The sequence below is a fragment of the Sinocyclocheilus anshuiensis genome, unplaced genomic scaffold, assembly GCF_001515605.1.
Source record: "Sinocyclocheilus anshuiensis isolate Anshui unplaced genomic scaffold, SAMN03320099.WGS_v1.1 scaffold1090, whole genome shotgun sequence".
NCBI lineage: Eukaryota > Metazoa > Chordata > Actinopteri > Cypriniformes > Cyprinidae > Sinocyclocheilus > Sinocyclocheilus anshuiensis.
In genome coordinates, this window is record NW_015537993.1 from 394,664 (window position 1) to 417,529 (window position 22,866).

Here is a 22,866-nt window from a genome sequence, read left to right on the forward strand (position 1 = left end):
TGTCAAATTTTAGAACTACAGTAGCATATAATATGCTACTGTATAGACATGTTTATATAACATTACTGTTCACTATAAATGCTGGCTATAAAAGCCTCCTGTCAATATCATTTTAGAGTGCACCATTATATTTGTACTTGTTTATGCACATACGTTAATTAGTTCCAACTATGTACAAACTTCATGTCCACACACAATACAGTTGGTCAAAACTGTTTTAAAAACTCATCCTATGGTCCTGTATCTTGTTAAATCGATTAAAGTCACACATTGTCTTGTGAATACAAAAGCTTCAGGTTCGATGAAGTGGTTTTGTCTCTACTATTATAATATAGTCTGTAATCTGGTACTTTGAATAACTGTTCAAATAGAAACTTAGGACCGTCACTGAATAGAAGCAAATAACTCTTCATATTCTCAATAAACACATGTAAACAAACAAAGTCATGTTAAAGACACTAAGATAGACAGTAAAAGCAGACGGTAATACTTTTACAGGGCTTTGGACCATGAAGCCCACAACAACGCTACAATACTAAAGTCTAGATATTTTCATATTGTCTTTTTTTTTTTTTTTTTTAAATCATACTACTTTTATATGACTTTGGAGAAGAGGAATCAATGATTTACCGTTACATTGACAACAAATATTCAATCCATCCAGGGATACAAGAATAACAGGTTTTGGAGTCTCAAGTTTTAAAGATCCTGTCCCAGTCGCTCAATCTCTTCAATGAGGAAGTCAATGTCTTCAAAGGTAGCAGCTGGGTTGGAGATGACCATACGGAAGAAGTTGACCTTGTCTCCCTGCGGTTGATAGCTCACCATGGTTGTTCCGTACTCCATCATTCTGGCTTTGATTACAGGGGCAACCTGTAAGGGAAAATGTTATTAGCTTTGGGCATGAAGAAATGCTTTGTGCATTGTGTTCATCATATTTTCTGAAGAAAATGTGCTTTTTTCCATACTGGAGCATGCTTTGAAAACGTATTTAAATGTATAAATTACCTTTATTCAAAAGTTTGGGTTCGGTAAGATTTTATTTTATTTTTTATTTTAGTTTTACAGTTATTTATTAATTTCTTTATTAGTAGTTTTTATTTTTTTTGATAACAACTGTAACATTGAGAAATGTTTTTATAATCTCAGATGTAATTTATTCTTATGATGGCAAAGTGACATTTTCAGCATTGTTACTCCAGTCTTAAATGCCGCATGATCCTTCAGAAATCATTCTAATATGCAGATTTGCTGTTCAATAAACATTTCTTATTATTATACATTTTGATATGTTTGTGCTGCTTAAAACTTTTGTTGAAACAACTATAAATTTTTTCAAGATTCTTTGATGAACAGATAGTTCAAAGGAACAGCATTTATTTGGAATCTTTTGTATCAATGTAAACACTTTCACTGACACTTTAGATCAATGTAAAACAACCTTGATGAATAAAAGTAGTAATTCCTTTCTTAAAAAAAATAAAAATAAATAAAATCCTGACCCCAAACATTTGAAGGGTACTGTTTTACTTGTACTGTATGTAAAAATGATATGTACTTTCTACATACTTTCATTTATAAAAAGCAAATGGAACAAAAACATTTTATTTAGGCACCTATATGCCAAGGTAACCACTAAAATCTTCATACTTAAAGGGATAGATCACCCAAACTCTATCATTATTTACTCACCCTCATGATATTCCACAATTGCTATTTTTTTTTGCCTGTATAATGAAAGTCAGGTCTCAAAACAACACCCGAGCCTGTTTGCTTTCATTGTATGGACAGCATTTTCATTTTTCATTTTTACATTTTTGAGAAATTTTAAAATAATACACAGCACAATATAATTTTACATTTATTTGGATTGTACAATTAATAATTTAAGTTATATCAATAGAAGAGTTGAATGTTGTATAAAGACTGTACGTTAACCAGTTCCAGCTAAATTCACTGCAGAATTGTAATACTTTAGATCAAAGCCAAATCATAATGTCAACCAGTAATATCAGTCCAGTGCTTCCTTGTAAGCATACATCCTGATGTTCTGTCCTTGACTTAGCTTGAGCAGAACTGACTTAATTAGATCAGTAGCTTTTTGGACAGTATGTGGGACTGTAATCTGAATAAAAGACACACATCTGCTCATCACCACATAATTACACTCACCTCCCCTCAAATCCTTTGCAGGTGTCCAGCTATTATCAACAGTGGAGTGTGTCCAGCACTTATAACCGCTTCCATCTCTATGAAACAAGCCTTGATATACTGGAACCTGTCCAGTGTCTTTTCATATACATCTTTAAATAAATAAAACGTAAAATACTGTATTGCAGTGTCCCTGCACCATAAATACACACACCTATGTGACTATATCCTGCTACTCAAGAGTCTCCAGAAAACAGTTTTAGCCTATGTAAAAGACAAAGCATAAGCATTCTAGTTTCAGGTAGATGAGGAGGGGTTTGTGGGTAGGGTTAGATAGAGACCCTCTTTGTATGACTAGCATGAACGCCATCTGTTTGTCCTAATAGCCAATTAGAGCTTTGCTGGCATGGGAGTGACTGAAGAGCAGCCAACCAATAAAAGGACACCTGATGAGCAGCCCCTACCCCTTCAATGACATCACTGCAGGGATGTCATTTTAGATATGTTTCTGGTTTGAAGCATCTAGACTTTACAAACAGACATCTTGACCCTTATGTGCTGTTGTGTTTGGGTACCTGAGACCTCATAATAAAATCACCTTTAAAAATCGCATTGTTTCCCTTATACAGTATATGTGTGTCTGTGTGTGTGTGTGTGTGTGTGTGTGTGTGTGTGTATATATATATATATATATATGTGTGTGTGTGTGTGTGTGTAAGGGAATATAAGGTAAACAATGTGATTTTTAAAGGTTCAACATCATTATATGTAATTTTATATATATATATATATATATTATATATATATATATATATATATATATATATACGGTATATACTGTATATATAATGATAAAGTTGCAATCGAGTATGTTTATAATATACCAATTTGTAATATGAAATAAAAGTAAAATAAATGAAATAATATTTCACAAATAATTATAAAATAAGCGCAAGTTACACATTGAATTAAATGTGAAATTTTAAAGTAGAAAGAATTAAATGGCATTTTCTTGTAAAACTTTGTCCAATAATCTTTGTTTTATTTATAACTTAAAAAAATCATTTTTAGAGTGTAATTAAATTCTTTACATGAGCTATCGCATGTTAGTCAAAATAAGTGTATGTCTTAAAATAATTACAAAAAGATGATTAAAACATTATTATTACTCAAATTAACAAGCACACTAAAAGAGTGCATTTAACACACTTCTTTTTCAAAGCGGACGTTCATCTGGCCTAAACAAAATCAACACATATAAGAGATAAATCAAATGGATGAATATTATTTAAACTGTAACCCTTCTGTATCACAGCACACTTACTGTATGTAACTATTTAGAGTTTCTTAGCATTTGGAAATTCTGCATAAATTCATAACATTGTATGTATGCTTTACATCTGGTATCTCATCAATAGGTTAATGGAGGATTGTTTGCTCTTTTGCATAATCCATTTTCATAAGATAACATCGTGAAATATCAACCTGATTTTTCAATGTTTTAAATATGTGTTTGGGTTATTAAAATATCCCTATGGGCTTTCAAGTTCATTTTTTTTTGTTACTCTTTCATTGTACCACTGCTGCAAAAGCAATATGTCATCTTCTGAAATGTCAAAGCTCAGTTCACATCAACTGATCGAATCCAGTTTTTCTCACCTTGTGCAGGCGCTTCATGTTCTCCACTTTGTCCTCCAGGTAGCGTACGCCCGGTGGAAGGTACCAGAAACACACATTGGTATGCTGAGGCTGCAAGGACATAAGACCACCAGATAGCATCAGCTTACATTCACACAATACACACAACTATCACTCAATTTAACCTACAACACACGCTTGCATAAATAGAGCACTCTGGGGAGTCCATTAAAGATCCGTGACAGAATATGTGATTACGGGCCGTCTGGGGTCATAATGGGAATTTTTGTCGCCATCAGTTTGGAAGCAGCCTTGTAATCTATTATATATATATATATATTAAAGCAGCTTCTATTAATTAATTAATTAATTAAAGCACATATGCAGAACACATGTTTAGTTTAATGTTAGTCATGAACATGAAGACTAATCACCATCGCAGCATATTTATACAAGAGCCCACCCATTAATACGTCATATAGGGGTGGGTTATATTATATTGTGATTATATCACAATAATAGACTGACACAGAAAATCAATTTGAATTGTAGAACAGCAACCTCACTGTTTAAAAAAAAAAAAAAAGGAAAATGTCAGAATTTCTGTCTGTCCATTATTGTGGCTATATTGTGACATTATTATTGGTATTATTGTGGGTAATATGCTAAGGGCGGTCAATGCACAGACTATCACTAGGTCTGTTTATGTGCTCTCTGAGATAACATGTTCTGTTTGCTCAAACTAAAGAACAGCAGAAAATGCATGCCAGTAGAAAAGGCCTGGTGTTATAGATAGTTTACTCCTTTGAACATTCTTCCTAATTCCTTGCCTTTCTAATTTCTCAATCTCTACCAAATATAAAGCACTGATGACAAGTTGCAGCAGAAGGCCAAAAGAATTAAATACATCTAATAAGACTTACCTTTCCATCAAACACCATCTTGTATCCTTCCCTGTCCTTAATCTTGTTGTAGAGATACTCTGAAAGCTCCAGACATTTGTCAATCTGAGCCTCAAAACCAATAGTGCCCTTTAAAGAAGAAGAGAGAGGATGAACATTGTGATAACACAATAAACCTCACTATACAACCAAACAATTTGGATGAAGAACTACTGTCCCAAATGCCTTATAGCAGTCGTTTAAGGCAGGCCCAATAAAAGTGCTGATAGTAAATGTTCACTTTTCATGGGAATGGAATACTGGTTTACTAGTTTAATTCAGTGAATGGCATCCAGTTATCTTGGTTATTTTGCATTTTTAATCCACTTTTGTGTAAACGTCTTAAAATTTGACAGTCAGCTGTAATTACTTCCATTCATTACACTAGAAATGGTCTATTCGGGAGTATAGTGTTGTTTACTACATATTTGGCAATTCTATTCATACAAAAAATTCATATACTGTGCACAGTGCACATGCTGCAGGAGCAATAATACAAATATGAGATGTTCATATAGCATACTACTAAATACAGCAGTACAATATCATATTACACACACTTAAAATTGCAAAATTCTGAATACTACTAGAAACTTTACAAGAATTTGTCTGAACTCTTACTCATGTTATCTCATGCAGCTGTAAGAACACAAACGTAAATCTGGAAAAAAAAAAAATCTCTACAATACCTTAGCTCTCCACATTAGCCATAGTTTGAAGATGTCCACATGGCGGCCGCACTGCAGGGCCTTGTCCCCTGTGTCATAGGACAGATCATAGTGCTTGTCCTGCTGGAACAGATAACAGGCCTGCATCTGATTGCAGCTCTGCATCAGACCCTGGAACACATAACACAAAAAGGGCAAAAAATTACAAAAAATAAAATACCTTGACGTTAGTCCATTAAAAGTCATTTAAAAAGTTGTTTAGGAATGTGTCTTTAATTTTGAGAAAAGCCCCCAGCAGCATTTGCTGGCAGGTGTCACTAGATCACACTTTTTGAAAGTTTGACTTAGTGGTTTAATACTGGCCTCTGTAATAATACGATGTGCTAATATGTTTTGGTTTTAATGAAGAAAGCAGACAGTCTCACCTCCTCTCGAACCAGCAGAGCCGAGCACTGCAAGGGTACAGCCATCATTTTATGGGGGTTCCAGGTCATGGAATTAGCCCTAAAGTTGGAAATAATTGAAATACCAAGACATTGTCCTTGAAACAGATGAATAGCTATACAATCACTTATTTTGATTCAGACAAGATTTCTCCCTTAGGCACTGTGCTGTGCAGTGAAACAAGTCAAAAGAAAAATGATCAAATCCATTTAATTTTATAAGGGGAAACTTTTCACACAGAAGTTTGTGGACTTCTCAATCATATTTCAGTCATGATTACTCTCTGAATTAATTTAACAAGCATTTATTGATAAAATTGAGGTGTACATTAGGTGTGTTTGGTCTTGGCTGACTAGATATGCTACACTGCTGAGCAAGTACAAATACTTGCTCTGTTAAACCTGCTTCGACATAAAGATATTAGGAAACATTCTGCTGCAAAAGGTAAAGAAGAACCCTTCATAGCAGATCTAGGCAGGTGGTGCTGGGGAGGAGGAGGGCTAAAAATGAGAATCCCTAGAGACCGTGCATCGGCTACAGAATACTAAAGAGTTACGTAGATGAAGAAGTGCAGCTGATAGGCTACTGCACCAGCGCCGAGAGAACCAATCAATGCATGGATAGTGTTTCATGATTTAGCAAGACATTTAATCCATAGGAACTGCAGATTGTACTGACCTCTTGACTCCATTCAGCTTCCACCGATGTTTCCGGGACATTAGCAAACTTCCGCCCCATGCTCCCTGTATAAACACAGAGACAGAAGTAATTTTAAAAGCAAACAGAAACATGTATGTCTTTCTCATTGTAAAAAAAGAGGTTTAATCTTGAGATACTAGATACATATGTATGAGATCTGACCCAAAGTATAATACTGATCTTTATTATATTTCTAAAAGCAGATATTGTTGTACATTTGTTTGCAGTATATGCATATATGTTCCTGTGGCTCAGTGGTAGAGCATTGCGTTAGCAGCGCAAAAGGTCGTGGGTTCAATTCCCAGGGAACACACATTCTGGTAAAAAATGTATTGCCTGGCAGCAGCTCTATGGTCTCAAATTGGCTGAGAATATTATGTACCTATATATATAGTAAATGCATAAATATATATATATATATATATATATATATTGTACTGACCTCTATATATATAGGTACATAATATTCTCAGCCAATTTGAGACCATAGAGCTGCTGCCTTTAGGTCAGATTAATGACGCTGAGTGGATTCAAATGCAATGCAAGTGTTTGAGCTTCAACATGCCACCATAATATGTCTGTGTTGCCGTAAAAATGCCAGAGGCGACAGCATCACCAGAGAAAAATGAATAATAATGAGGAATAAGATATTGCTATTAATCTTGTCAGCCCCATGAGAATGAATACGCACATGTACACACTCACACAGACTGAAGGTAATTCCTCTAATAGGAAACATTTAGATGAAGCTACAATTCTAAAGGAGGCCATTTAATACATGCTTGCTAAATTCACCCTATGCCACCTTTCAAACACAGCTGGTTCAGCATTAACAAATAATTTTTCCATTTTCCCGTAGATTATTTTTATGCAAAATATGCTGCAACCAAAAATTCTGGTTCAAGTTTCCTTGCTAGGCGTTCTCAGTAATTTCTAGTGAATTGCTAGGTGGTTGCTAGGGTGTCATTGTTGGTTGCTAGGGCACTGCAATATGGTTGCTATGGTGTTCTGAGTGTTTTTTTTTATTATATTACTAAGCAGTTGCTAGGGTGCTGTTGTTCTGGGTGGTTACTAGGGCATGGCTATGCAGTTTCTAGGCTGTTCAGATTGGTTGCTAGCAAACTGCAGTTTTTAAGATGTTCTAGCTGTTTTTTAGTATTCAGTTTACTTTTTCAACTTAGTCTAACTTAGTGTGTAATGTTGCAGTTTGAGCTCGGACTACAGCACGTTCCTGTGAAGTCATAAATTCACTCATTTAAATAATTCCCTCTAATGGAATACGCAAAAAAGGGGACGAGGCCTGGTTACGCTGCGTTAGAGTCCATAGACTGTTAAAAAAAATAAAAAACTCTGAAACGTCCGGTTAAATCCATGGTTGCAAAGGTTCAAGAGTGAAAACCTATTCTAGTACAAACCAAAAACTAAAACCTATTCTAGTACACACCAAAAACTATATCAAGCCTTCGTAAAAGGGCATAATAGAACCCCTTTAAGGGCTCTAATGGAGTACAATTTAGTCCTCAGTTCTGCATCCAAAGAACAATACTTCGGATGTGCCAACACTGAGATCACCCTTGGATCCCTGTCCACTGTCTATATTTCACAGATGAAACATTCAGGAAGTTCACGTAAGTTCAGGGAAGCAGATCTACTCACATCCACATGCATCCAGATATCATGCTTCTTACAGATGTCCGCTATAGCAATCAGGGGATCAAAGGCACCATAAACCGTGGTGCCAGCTGTGGCGCTGACAAAGAACGGCACATATCCCTGTGAGAAAGAAATCAGTGCATTATTCAAGGGCCCATTTTGCCAAAGAACCACAAAGATGATTTAAACAGACCCAAAAGAGACACGTTAGGCAGTCATGGAGACACGGTCATTGAAATTACCTTCTGCTTGGCTTCAATAATTCTCCTCTCAAGGTCGGAAGGAATCATTTTACCCCTAGAAGAAATGAGAGCAGTAAAGAAGTTATATGGTTTAGTGATTATAATGTTAAGACTTGCATTTCTCAATTGTGCAGTCAGGAAGAAATGCATCAAGTAGTGGTAATTCAGATTAACCTTTCATCAGCTTTAATACAGATGACACTTTCTGTACCAATTCCAAGTGCGGCTGCTCCTTTCTTGATTGAGAAATGGCTCTGAAAGGCATAATCAATCATCAATGCACTAAGCTGCCCATAAACACATGTATGTCACTATATATATATATATATATATATATATACATACATACATACATACATATATAATGAGTAGATGACATTCAATGCAAATTTGCTGTCTTTGAAGACAAACATTTTTTTTAGCAATATTTAAGAAAATGTGGGAATTGTCCCATGTGGTGTGACTATTTTTTATTTATTTTTTACTAAAATACAACAATTTTCAAAATGTGGACAGAAATACGGTGTACTATAACATATTATTGAGTAATATTAGCATTATCTATTTGATGTGTGTTTTCACAAATGACTGGTATTAATTTACATATTGCCTTAAAATAAAATAACTACTTTGATTATTATTAATTTCATTATTTCACTATTTTGATACTGATTATAAAGTCCCCTGCATTGATTAAGAAGAAGTGCTGTTTAAGAGAAACACCTTTACTACAGATTATTGTTAATTACTGTAAAAAAAAATTCAAATTCAATAATAATAATAATAATAATAATAGGATGATATGAGAATAAGACGAGAGAAAACATGATAAGAGAATAAAATGGACGTACATGTTCAGATGTGAAGGCCACCAGTCTCGGTACGGATGACATTCCTTTCTCCTTCACCTCAGGGAACATTTTATAGCGAGCCAGCAGCATGGCATACATATTGGAAATGGCGCCACCTAGAGGACAATAAAGTAAACCTTTCATTCCATCACTCAGGTAAAGCTTGACCGCTGTCAGTTTTTACTCAGGCCCTGAATGTCATTTACTCTGGTGTAACTGTCCACATTATATCCCAGTTGTGATTTGATTATCAGTGCCTACAATCCGATCCATTCTGTAGGTTTTTTGCAAAGTAGGGCAGAGAACGGCAGAGCAGAAATTGCAATCATTTGCATCATTCACCTCAAATATTATTTTTTTTTTAATTGGTCTGGTTGGAATCATACATTCACTGTTGGATAATAATTTTCACAACCCAAGAACACAAATAACCGAGTTTGTCTTTTTTTAAGATCCTCAAAGACTAATGGAGACATCCTCTTCTATCAACTTTTAGCCAATTCCTGTGCTTGCGCTCACGTCATAACAGAAGCACATATTAATATTGCATATTAAGGCAGGTCACGCAGATTGACAGCTGCTTACCCGGGGAGAATATTCCATCACCGCGGCCATCCTGCCAGCCAATGATCTCCCTCATCTTTTTCAGCGTGACGTATTCTAACAGCACGAAGACTGGAGCCACCTCATAGGTGAACCTGTTTGCACAGAGATCACGAGACCCAGTTACACAAGCCAGAAACAAATGTCATGACAAGCAAATATCACGACAACCTGTTTAGCAACTGAAGGGATTTTGCAACAGTCTGCAGGTTCTCCAGCAGTGTGTCACTGTCAGCTTAAGACAACGGTGGAAATGTAATTATTTCTGACAAGACGTGAATTTAAAAATATTTAACATTTGATTTCTAAAATAACCAATAAAACAAAGCTGAATAAACATGTTTTCCTCCACAAAAACTGTTACATTGTTATTACAATATTATTACATTGTATTAAGAATCTGTTAAATTTAAACTTTAATTCCCAACATAAAATGATTGTTCTTATTAGCCTGAATGTACATTTCATTTCCATCTCATTTTCTCTCTGTGAATTGCACAAGATGAGAGAGTGGAGTTTATATTTGCTGGTCTTAATTCATCAGCCTTATTCCGTTCAACTGATATCTGCGAGGGTAAGCCAGCCACCACAAAGACCAAGCCAAAATAATGCGTATGAAGGCAGAGAAAACTACAGTGAACGAGAAGTGCAAAACAAATCACAATTCTGAAAACAAAATAACAAATTACAAACGCAAATGCAAGTCTAAACAACAAAATAATAATTTAGAAAACACAACAACAATTCAGAAAACATTATAACAAGTCAGAAAACATGACAAATTCGAAAACAAAATAACAAGTCAGAAAACACAACGACAAATCCGAAAACAAATTAACAAGTCAGAAAACACAACGACAAATCAGACAAACTGGAAGAGGTAGGTATAGTTTGAGACAGCGCCATTGGTTTGGGATTACTCACCGCTGACTGGACTCCATTTTCAAATCTCGTATTAGCAATGGATTCTATTTACAGTAAGTGAAAATAGCAGAGTATTTTTAGCAATATGCTATTTACACTAAGTGCAAATACCTATTTACACTATGTTAAAATAGCAGGATTTCTACTATCAAGTATACTACTTGTTGCAAATAGTGGCAATTATCTGCACTTCAGTATTGTAGTACATTATAAAACAGTATGCAATAATAACGTAGTGAGTGTAAATTACAATTTTAATTTTAATTATTAAATGGATGCAACCTTATTGGTACAATAAAGCCCTCCCTACACCTACCCTAACCCTACCCGATACTTTATTTAGAATTGTGATTTGTTTTGCACTTCTCGGCCACCGTAGAAAACGGATCTCAACCCGCTTTGTATTTTAATGGAAGGAGACACACACTCACATATTGGTGTTGGCAGTGGACGTTAGCCAATCTGCAGCCAAGCCAACCATGTCTAACCCAGTGGAGAGCTGATTGAAATATCTGGGGTGTGCTGAAGGTAGAGACAACATAGTGCACAAATACAAAATTAATAATTGAACGCAAAAAAAAATACCCATGCCCCATTAATCTATAATCTATTTATGGCTCACTATTAATAGTCAATTGCGGCTTGATGTGAAACACTTCAGGAGGAGCTCAAATGAATCTCAAGACCGGCGCAGACAGCAAGGAAATACAATCAATCTTTCTGATCATTCATAATTATTCCCAAAACGAAAATCACTTTTCGAAATAATGCCATCATAGAAAATAAAATCGTCCCTAGACGCATTCATTTAATATCACGTCATGTTCTGGTCTGATTCGTTTCGCCTTCAGGCACAAACACACACTGATGCTTGTGGGTCTGTGAGCTGAAAATAAATTCTGTTTCACAAGCGAGACAATCAATAGGTTAGCATAATTTATGTAATGTAGCCTAGATTATATAGAGATATAATGAATATGAATAATGCAATACACAATTATATATATATATATATATATATATATGTAAAAATACAGGTAACATCTGTATTCATTGGTTTCTATTAAAGTCAAAAATATAGATTAACATCTCTGAATCAACCTAAATACATTGATTTATACCAACACAATTATTTGTATTGGTTAGATACAATAGAAATAACTATTTTAAGGTAACAATTGCATGTCGCCACTTTTTACGGTGTATATTGCTTATGAAATTACAAATGAAAACGCTTACCCGTTTTTATGGCGTATTTTAGCGTGGCGCGACAGTTGATCAGAATATCATCTAGAGTCTCGGGTTCGTCCGAAAGCTCCCAATTATTCCTTTGGAGCAATTCATTTGGATAGTGAAAATCAATCACTTTCGTTGACCTGTCAAAAGATTCCACTATATAAGCCAGCAATATATCCACAACCTCCTGCAGAAAATTCATAGTCTTCGCGTCCCCATCCAGCGCAGGTAACAGATCTGTAAAGAATAGCACAACTGTATTAACAAGTGATTGCATTTAGTGAAAGAATCAAGTGTAAAATAGCTTAATTTAACCTTGAGAAAGAAACAAAGGACAACATCTCCGAAATGCATTGTTAGTTTACATTTTTATATTATAACAGATTTATCCATTAATTTACCCAGCAATGAACAGGCAGGGTTTAATGTTATTTATTCTTTATTTTAATTGAAAAAATATATTTTTACACACATAAATGTCATTTTAAAAATTGTTTTGGAAATGACATTTAAAAATAAGTATTATAGAGACGACGTGCAAAATCAAGACATAGGTAATAAAAAATATAGGCCTATTACAACGCTTTTTAACGAATAATGCAGTCTGAATAAACATACCACAAAAACTAAAATAACTGGACATACATTTAAGTCGAATAACACCACGTAACATAACCAATATAACCAACCATGAAACCAGCACATCAAATCAATTTGGCCTTTTTTTTCAGTTGTGCTAGCGATGTGATTGTGGTTTACCTGTTGAATAGAGATCAGAGAAACACAGGGTGGCTTTGGAGCTGTTACAGGGTTTATTACAGCCGCAGCTCTCGGCTGTAGACCCATCTTCTGCTTTAACTGGAGCTTGAGCTGTTTTCTCAGCCTCCCCGACATTTAACAGAGCTACAGAAGAAACGATTACTCTATTAATTGAATGATAATAATAATAATAATAAAGAAAATGCATCTCACACACTGTATGAAAGAGTTACTTTTTTTTAACTGCAACTAATTCGTTTCAGGCCTTTCAGAGTCAAGATAAAAAAAAAAAAAGACAACGAAAGAAAAGAAAACAAGCTTTAAATGTTCTTTAATTATACTGATCATATATAACCATATGCATGACAACATGACATGTTCTAATCTCGCGCTGTTTACAACCATAACACCTTTTAGGAAGGTAGGTAAGATACAAATAAAGATTTTAAATTTAGACCACATGTTAAAAATAAACGTACCACATAATTTGGAGCCGATGCCTCCGGGGAATTTCTGGGCCGCCGCCTGACACCATGCTCTGGCTGAAACGATCAAGCGCGTGCGATTTGAACACCATATCCATCATAAAACTTCCATTATGAACACCAAGGCGTGGAACTGGCCTTAAAATACCGAACTAAATGCTGTTGTTCATTATCATACGACACAGCTGACATGAGATTTCAGGGTTTTAAATTAACCTTGACACAACAAATGTCGCATTTCTTTGTCTCACAGCCACTAATACTTAAAACACAATCATGCTGCACATTTGCAAGCTTCTTTTTGAACGCCATGTCACTTACGAGTGTTCGGGCTTTGACTGCAGTTTCCAGACGCGTTTTCAGCACCCAGAAACCAAAACCCGTGAGATGCCATCGCGAACAGAGCGGATCAGAGCAGCGGCAGAGAAACGCGAGCAGCAGCCATCCAGACGCGCGTCAAGGGGGAACGGGAGCTGTCCGCAGCCGTGGTGCTGAATCCTGCTCAACGCGCCGGAAATCCAGTTGCGTGCGCGATGTATTTACAGTCACACCTGTCCAAACGCGTCAGATCAAGTGCTTTAATTGCTATAGTGCTCTTCAAAGATATTCAAAGCCCTCCGATGGAGAACAGTCGAGACAGAGCGTCTATATTCAGGTGATGCGCCGTGCGCAATGATTTGGAGCAGCCGGAGACCGTCGCTGAACTCATGGAGAAACGCTGGCACTGATGGAAACACAGGCATCCAATGGCTCTCATTCTCTTTCACTTATCTCAGCTGCAAATGCAAGTTGAGTGTGCACAGTACATTTTAAAAAGCACTTATTGCAATACGTTGCGCGAGCTCTCCAACATGCAAACTTGCTACTTTAGTGCTAATAAAAGCTTCTTGTGGCGTAAAGATAATCCGCTTCACGTCACCAAAGAAATTCCGACCCGATTCAGGTCATGACGAACTATTTTGCGTAGTTAATCGTGACCACACACACTAGCTTATGCCCCTCCTGGCGCACCACCCGCATCTGTGCTGAAGGCACAACCGTTTTTTTTTTTTAGATTCTGTAATTTGCTTTACTCCAGCAGTGAGCAGACTTCATCAGAAGCAGGAGGAGCAGCCGGTCTCCATGGACCATGACATTCAGATCCGTTTTTATAATCAAACCATTTCTAATTAAAAAGGAAACTGGAGACCCAGTTTCAGACCTGAACGGGAAAATCTATAATGAATAAAAACATTAGTGTGAATTTATTTATTCACAATACCATTCTCAATTGTGTGTGGCGATCGTGCGCAATGGCACGCGTCATTTATTTCGCATGCATTTAATAAAACGAAACCTTAAATAAAGCAAAAAGTAATTATAATTAGATTATAGTAGTATGTAGAAAATAACAGGTTATACAAAATAATAATAAAGCAGAAAATAAGCTTTTTTATGCCCACTTACATTAGATTGGTGAGGAGAAAACGAGAAAAATCACAAAGAAGAGCAGGTCAAGAGAGCTGCATTGGAAAAAGAAGAAAAAAAATATATATATACAGTATATGTGTGTGTGTGCTGCTCAACGGCAATCCATGTGGACGCTATAAAATCAGCATCACACTAAAATACAAACAAACATAAATGGATTTATTCTATCAGTTATGAAATTAAATTCGTAATTTATGTTTGGAACCTGCGTTTAATATAATCTACATCCCTTAACCATATTTTCATTTCATCAGTGTTACCTAAACATTACTATTTTATCCAGAATATTTTAATATCATATAATGCATTTTACATTATCATATAATGTTACTATGTTGTTAATAATATTACATTTTCATATAATGTATTAAGGACACATAAACGGAATGCGCTGAGAAGGGCGTAAGAAAAAAAAACTGAATAATGAATAATATAATTATTATATTTTATAGTAACTTTAGTCTGCTCTGGGTTTAACATCAGCCATTATGTACATTTTAAGCATTTTATAATTTAATTAGACTAATTACAGAAATAATGAAGTATTTAGAAAATCATATTCACAAATAAGTGACATTTCAAGAATACACATATCCATACGTATTAAACAAACAAGTATTTGTTTAGATCTTAATATAATCTACATCCCTTAACCATATTTTCATTTCATCAGTGTTGCCTAAACATTACTATTTTATCCAGAATATTTTAATATCATATAATGCATTTTACATTATCATATAATGTTACTATGTTGTTAATAATATTACATTTTCATATAATGTATTAAGGACACATAAACGGAATGCGCTGAGAAGGGCGTAAGAAAAAAAAACTGAATAATGAATAATATAATTATTATATTTTATAGTAACTTTAGTCTGCTCTGGGTTTAACATCAGCCATTATGTACATTTTAAGCATTTTATAATTTAATTAGACTAATTACAGAAATAATGAAGTATTTAGAAAATCATATTCACAAATAAGTGACATTTCAAGAATACACATATCCATACGTATTAAACAAACAAGTATTTGTTTAGATACAGTTTAGATACAAGTGCAGATACAAGTGGGACATTTTTATAATGCACATGTTATTGTTTATGCAGAAACAATTCAAATATAACCTAATTGGTCCAAATATAAAGGTCAATATATGAATGTCTTTAAATACAAATCTTTATTCACAGAGAGACTTGCACATAATGCATCAACGCCCAGCAAACATCAACTGCTAAACCTGAGTTAAAAATCAAACAAGGGCAGCACAAAAGTCCTGTCACCATCAGCTCTTTGGCTCCATCCATAAAAACATAATTTCTATCAATTTAAGTCTCTGATTAGTCAATTAACATTACATTCTGTACAGCAAAAAGCATTAAGTAGTCATTATTTACATAACTACTTAAACTAAAGTCAGCGCTTTCTGAAATAATGCAGAGGTTCTTTGGGAAGCCAAACCAAAATGGATTGAAAACATGATGCATTACTTAAAGAAACAGCTCACCCCCCGACTCAAGAGAATGATTCTTTGATGAATCAAACATCACTTTGTGCTCTTCTTGAAGATTAAAAGCCTCAGGTTATTGTAACTCCATGGAAAAGAGCGGGTGGTACATTATTCAAAAATTCTCCTTTTGTGTTTCACACAAGAAAGAAATTCATATGGGTTTGGAAAGACATAACGGTGAGTAAATGATGACAGAAATGACATTTTTTGGTGAACTCATTTTTCACAGTATTTACAGAAGTTGTAAAGCTTGATGATTAGGGCTGTGTTAAAAGCCTTCGTCTCTGGGAGGTCTTCCTCAGTATCTTTCTGTAGTCATAAGGGTTGTCCTCACTTTGACTCTCTGTAGAGGGCATTCTAGAGAACGAGTGCCTGTGGACAGAGAGGGGCAGATAAAGCGAGACTTCACATGGAAATGAAGATGCAAGTGAGAAAGGGAAAGAAAGCAGGGAGGTTTTTACGTCTTGATATCTGCATCTTCTCCTCAAATACATTTATCATGTCTGCCCTGCTGTGTACTGCACTGAGGTCAACGGTTTGAAGATGGTATTTGTTAAACTCACAGAATGATGCAAATGTGTAATGTCTTTCACCTCTTCTCCGTTGGGCTCTTAGGGAGGTCGGATTTAGGGACATCAGACAGTGGTCTTTCAGAAGAGCGTGTTCTTTCAGTGGATGATCTCCGTTTGCTTGAGCGGCGTCTGTCACTGGGCAGGCTTGTGGACTTAGTGCTGGACGAGCCCTGGTAGTACTGGTCATCATTGTCCAGCCTTTTGGGGCTGGTGGGTGCAGAGGAAAAGATGAATTTGTAACTATAAACTTCTTGTGAGGATCAGATCAAAACCTAAGCCTGTTCCTTCAGAAGACTCGGAATAGTCATGGACTACTTTTATTTTTGTCATTTTTGGAGACTGACAGCACATTCCCATCTACTTTGAAATGACATTAGGTTTAGAGAATGGCGACAGAACTATTCCTGTTTACAATGCTGTATTTGTAATTCCTTGTTACATAAATCCCCCTCCTCGCCTTTAGCCAAAGCGTATCGCTCCCGATCATAAATAACATCTATTTTGTCATAACAGGCTGCTATTAATGGGTGGCCATTATGCCGTATTGACTGCATTTCATGGCTGTTCTGCAGTATGTAAGCGACGGTCTTCAGGACAGGCTCTGATTTATGACTGGCTTTTCGGCAGTGACTCAAATGTAAATGTTCTTTCAGTGGACTTTAACTCACTGTCTCAGGGCTTATCAGAAGCATTATGTAATGAAAACAGCCATCTATGAAACCAGCGAAGATAAGAGCCTACGGCCTGCCAGCAAGACCGCTGATGCAATTATATCAGTCAGCCCCACTGGCCTACTGATGCACTTCCAAACAAACAGAAAATAAATAAACACAATTATTATTTTAATTCTATTTTTATTACACTATTGTTATTTAATAACATTGTATTTTTATAATAATATTGTAATTAAAATAATAAAGTATTAAAATAAAATATATTAATATGAAATATTATAATAATAACAAAATATAAGCTTTTTTTCTAAATTGTAGTAATATTTGTTGTTCTGAATTTATGCTGAATTATTATTATTAATATATATTTTTTTAAATAAAGGACCATATCTGAATATGGAGAATTTGTGTAGAAAATGTCATCAAATGAATGTCAAAATGCCAAAAATAAAACATTAATATTAAAATATTAATATAATATGTTTGTATTACTATAAAAGGGTATTAAACATAATAATAATAATAATAATAATAATAATAATTTAATACTTTATGATATGTAAAATAATAAAGTATTTCAGTGTTTGGAATACACACACACACACACACACACACACACACACACACACACACATATATATGACCACATCTGTGTAAGGATCATTTGTGTGGGAAACGTCATAAGTTTAATGTCAAAAAACCCAAAAATAATGTATTTATAGAAAATATATTAATGTAAAAATGATATAAAAATACTTCTATATATTTATAAAAAAATGTAATAATCTAATTCTTATTATTAAGATGAAGAATTTGTATGAAAAACTTGAAATTAATGCCAAAATGGAACAATCCTTATTTTCTCCAAGCAGAATGCAAGTTATTTTTGTTTTCTTTAGATTTTGAGGTAAAATGTGACTTGGGCATGGTTTTGAGGGATTCATTCATGTGGCAAAACAGAGTGTTTTGCTTCATCTGTTTGCTCTGTCTCTCTAGTTCTGCACATTTGTACTGCAGTACACCTTCATTAACTGCATGTCCTCAGCTCGCCCTTTTTTCTCCCAAGATACCTTATTGGTCCCTTATCTCTCGCTCTGCTTTCTCTCTTTCCACAGCCAATCTCTTCCTCTATTTCTCTCTGACAGAACATGGGCCAGTTATCAGACAGAGCTAGAGATTTGTCTGTCCTACTGACTTTCCCACTCTTAAAGTCAACATGAAACACTCAAGCCTCATTTGACATATAGTATTTACAAGTGAAACAGGATATTCGGTGATAAAAAATTTTGTGTTCTGAACTATTATTCGCTACAAGACCAGAAGCATATATATTATGAAAGTTGATTTCATGAATACTGAAATGATGTATGCTGCTGCCCATCTCTGACTTGCAAAAACTGCTGGTCCTTAATGATGCGTGTCTCTATGAGTGTTGTTCAGCACCCTGTCTGTCTGTCAGAGCTGTTTGTCACTCAGCTGGCCTGTCAAATCTCCTGGAGGTCCATGTTCACACACACAATATTTCACACATGCTGTGACACTGTGGATATGTCCCGCTGGCTGACAGCCAAATACTACAGGAACTAGCCGTAATATGCAAGCAAGCAAGCATCAGCATTACAAATGACAATTAATATGGTTTGATTAATCTCAACATTTTTTGTAATTCAGTTTTTATTGATTTTATGCCAAATACTTCATGCTTTACCTACATTACATCTGACATGAGAAAAATATAACTGCATTATGTGTTAGTTATACAGACTATATTACAGAGCGTATTTTAACAGCAATTAAAGGGGTCATATGATGCGATTCCAATTTTTCCTTTCTCTTTGGAGTGTTACAAGCTCTTGGTGCATAAAGAAGATCTGTAAAGTTGCAAAGACTAAAGTCTCAAATACAAAGAGATATTCTTTATAAAAGTTAAGAGTCAACCACGCCTACCTAAAACAGCTCGTTCTAACACAACCCCACATGTCTACGTCACTGTGTGGGAAGATTTGCATAACACCGCCCAAATGTTCACGCAAAGAAAGAAGGCGTAACTTTTATTCTCGCTGTAGTATTGTTGTTGCCGCCGCCGCCATGTTGTGAATGCGCTGTGTTTCGTTGTGAAAGCGAAACTACTTTGTTTGGCCTTCCAAAAGAGGACGATATCTGCTTCGTCATGCCTGGAGCTGATCCGTGCTGGTCGCTGAGGAAATACATCCACTTCGCGCTGTGAATCGCCGGATCGGCTTTCACCGCGGACGAATTAGAGTCCAGCCTGAGGTCGTCACATGTGGTTGCCGCAAGCCCGCCGGACACTCCTTCGTCAAATCTGCCGGCCGCGCCGTTCTCAAGCCCGCCCGCCGATGCTCACTCAAGCAGGCCTCCGCTCACTCTAGGCCGCCGGCCTCAGCTCACTCAAGGCCGTGGTGTGTGACGCTGTTTCGTTGTGAAAGCGAAACTACTTTGTATGGCCTTCCAAAAGAGGACACAACTAGAAATCAGTGGTTAAGTTGTACTTTCAACACTGTTCTGGAACAGTTCAACCCAAATATTCAGATGTGTGCAGCGCATTTTATGGAGCCGTAAATATGTCCCCACTGGATGCAACAAATGCCTCGTTCATAATGGATTTTAATGTTTTTGTCTCGTCGCTCCGTCCGGACAGGGCATCACAGTATGGTAAGGGGCGTAACATTTCCGTCACATGCTTGAGGTATTCGGCCAATCACAACGCACTGGATTGCTGGCCAATCAGAGCACACCTCGCTTTTCAGACAGATGAGCTTTGTAAAAATCGACGCGTTTCAGAAAGGCGGGGCATAGAGGAGAGACAATAATGTACAGTATGTGGAAAATAATGTTTTTTTTTACCTTAAGCCGCATAAACACATTTCATTACACCAAATACATAAAATAATGTTATTTTTAGCAGCATCATATGACCCCTTTAAGATTTTAACCTATTAAAAGGTGGACTGGAGACAACACTGATACAATTTTTTAATTCATGTGTGTTAGGATTTAGCTTTATATCCAATGTTGGCAGATTTGTATGGGCTATGTTAGGAGCAGAATAGTGTAATACCACCTGTATTATTTTTAAGGTTTTTGTACTGTGCAAATGTTCATACCCATGAAGACATATTACATTTCTAATTTGTACACAACATAGAATATCTTATCTCACTATGCATAGCTTGATAACTATGCAATACCTGTGTTTGATTTGATTGTTAACATCTCTCTTTTGCCTCTTTATCAGTTCAGACCCCCCAAAATAAAGACAATGGATTACTGGATTATACAAAAATAAAATGTGAAATGCAAAGTTTACACTATATCATTCAAACTTATGGGGTCAGATTTCTTATTTTATTTATTTTTTTAAGAAATTAAAACTTCTTTAGCAAGTATGCATTAAACTGATCAAAAATGAGAGTGAATACTATTACATTGTTACAAAAAATATATTTAAAAAAATACTGTTCTTTTGAAATTTCTAATCATCAAAATGTCCTGAAATATTGCATCACGGTTTCCACAAAAAATATTAAGCAGAACAATTACTATATTAAGAAATGCTTCTTAAGCACCAAATCAGCATATGTGACCCTGGACCAGAAAGGACCACACAGTCTTAAGAGATTTATACATCATCTGAAAGCTGAATAAATACGCTTTCCATTGATGTATGGTTCGTTAGGATATAACAATATTTGGCCGAGATACAACTATTTGAATATCTGGAATCTGAGGGTGCAAAAAAATCTAAATATTGAGAAAATTGCATTTAAAATTGTCCAAATAAAGTCCTTAGCAATGCATATTACTAATCAAAAATTAAGTTTTGATATATTTAAGGTAGGAAATTTACAAAATATCTTCATGGAACATGATCTTTACTTAAAACCAGTTAAACTCTGAGGAAACTCTGCCAAACTGCGGAAACTCTGCCAAAATCGCGTTAAAAATGTTTATGCTTCATTTACATAGCCTTCAGACAACAACAATAATAACTAAGTACAAAATAAAAAAAAAAAATATATATATTTTTTTTTATTTTGTACTTAGTTATTATTGTATCTAGTATATATACTAGAAGCTGGGTGTGCTCCTCAAGAGGACTATGGTATTGTAAATTTATTAAAGTCTTATATATTTTATATTTGCAGTTTTTCAAAGTACAACTGTTTACATGTAGTAGAAAGGTAAGCAAAAGAAATGTAATAACTTAAAGGGGTCATATGATGCTTTTTTAAAGATCATTATTTTGTGTATTTGGTGTAACAGAATATGTTGAGTGTAGGGTAAACATTTGAATTTGAGTATGTCAAATTTAGGCGAAAATAGCAAAAAATGCCCTGAGCTTAAGTGGTTTTAATATCCTGATGATTTTTGGCATAAAAGAAAAATTCATAATTTTGACCCATACAATGTATTTTTGGCTATTGCTACAAATATACCCCAGCGACTTAAGACTGGTTTTGTGGTCCAGGGTCACATATTAGAATAATCATGTGACACTGAAGACTGGAGTAATGATGCTGAAAATTAAGCTTTGCCATCACAAGAATAATGTACTTTTTAAAATATATTACAACAGAAAACAGTTATTTTAAGTTGTAATAATAATTTGGAATATTACTTTTTTAATCAAATACATGCAGCCTTGGTGAGCATACGAAAGTGTAAGGTTGAACGGTTGCATTTTTGAGGCAATACATAACCTGTGAAATAAATAGGGTACGATTTCATAGCAAACCACATACTGTTTTCAAATACTAGTGTGTCATATGCAATACGTGGTACACTAGTATTCCATTCCAAACACAGCTTTAGTCATTCTGTCTGCAAAGCTGCTACAGGAGAGGGAACATTTTTGTTTAGTATAATATGTCTTCTAATTGATTTACCTTTGTTTTCTTGGCCTCCTTTTATCGTCCTGGACAGACCTCTGGAAAAGACCCAGCATGAAAAAGATAATTAAAGCTGAAGCCCAGAAAATCCTTAGATAAAGTGAGTGTCATTGTGTGATGCTGACTCACGTGGATGAGTGTGTAGTATGTGGAGTCCTCTGGTGTGTTCAGGGTCTTTGGCTGTTGTGTGCGGCGAGACGTTCGTGGCTGCTTTGTGTCGGCTGTGGATCAGAAAAATAAAAGGTGAAAAACAACAGGAAAAACCAATCAACATATAAACAGTGCATCGTGATATTTGACCATGAATTCAATACACATTCAATACATTTCACAATGCAAAGAGAATATAACAAATAGATCCCTGGTGGGGAGCCCCGTTGCTACACAGGATCAGCTACACAACATCCAGCTGACCTTTGACCCCTTTGTT

The 22,866-nt window shown here is 35.4% G+C and overlaps 2 protein-coding genes across 4 annotated transcripts in view; both read right to left on the reverse strand.

Moving 5' to 3' along the window:
• On the reverse strand, positions 1-14,314 carry LOC107675215 (glutamate decarboxylase 2-like). Its single transcript, XM_016469486.1, has 16 exons — positions 13,616-14,314; positions 13,289-13,351; positions 12,810-12,953; positions 12,054-12,287; positions 11,246-11,336; positions 9,873-9,985; positions 9,288-9,403; positions 8,611-8,690; positions 8,437-8,491; positions 8,198-8,314; positions 6,521-6,585; positions 5,824-5,902; positions 5,420-5,569; positions 4,713-4,820; positions 3,811-3,900; positions 1-873 (listed from the first exon to the last, which is right to left on the reverse strand). The coding sequence occupies exons 1-16, from the start codon at positions 13,686-13,688 to the stop codon at positions 700-702; spliced, it is 1,752 nt and encodes a 583-aa protein (XP_016324972.1). The 5' UTR covers positions 13,689-14,314; the 3' UTR covers positions 1-699.
• Positions 14,315-16,269: 1,955 nt separating this feature from the next.
• The window catches only part of LOC107675224 (myosin-IIIa-like), an 86,201-nt gene continuing 79,604 nt past the window's right edge, over positions 16,270-22,866 (reverse strand). For all 3 annotated transcript variants that reach the window (XM_016469516.1, XM_016469508.1, XM_016469501.1), the window contains 4 exons: positions 22,566-22,657; positions 22,434-22,474; positions 16,874-17,059; positions 16,270-16,652 (listed from right to left, as the gene is read on the reverse strand). In XM_016469516.1, coding sequence (XP_016325002.1) covers positions 16,538-16,652; positions 16,874-17,059; positions 22,434-22,474; positions 22,566-22,657 — 434 coding nt within the window. In that variant the 3' untranslated portion in view covers positions 16,270-16,537. The remainder of the gene's footprint in view (positions 16,653-16,873; positions 17,060-22,433; positions 22,475-22,565; positions 22,658-22,866) is intronic.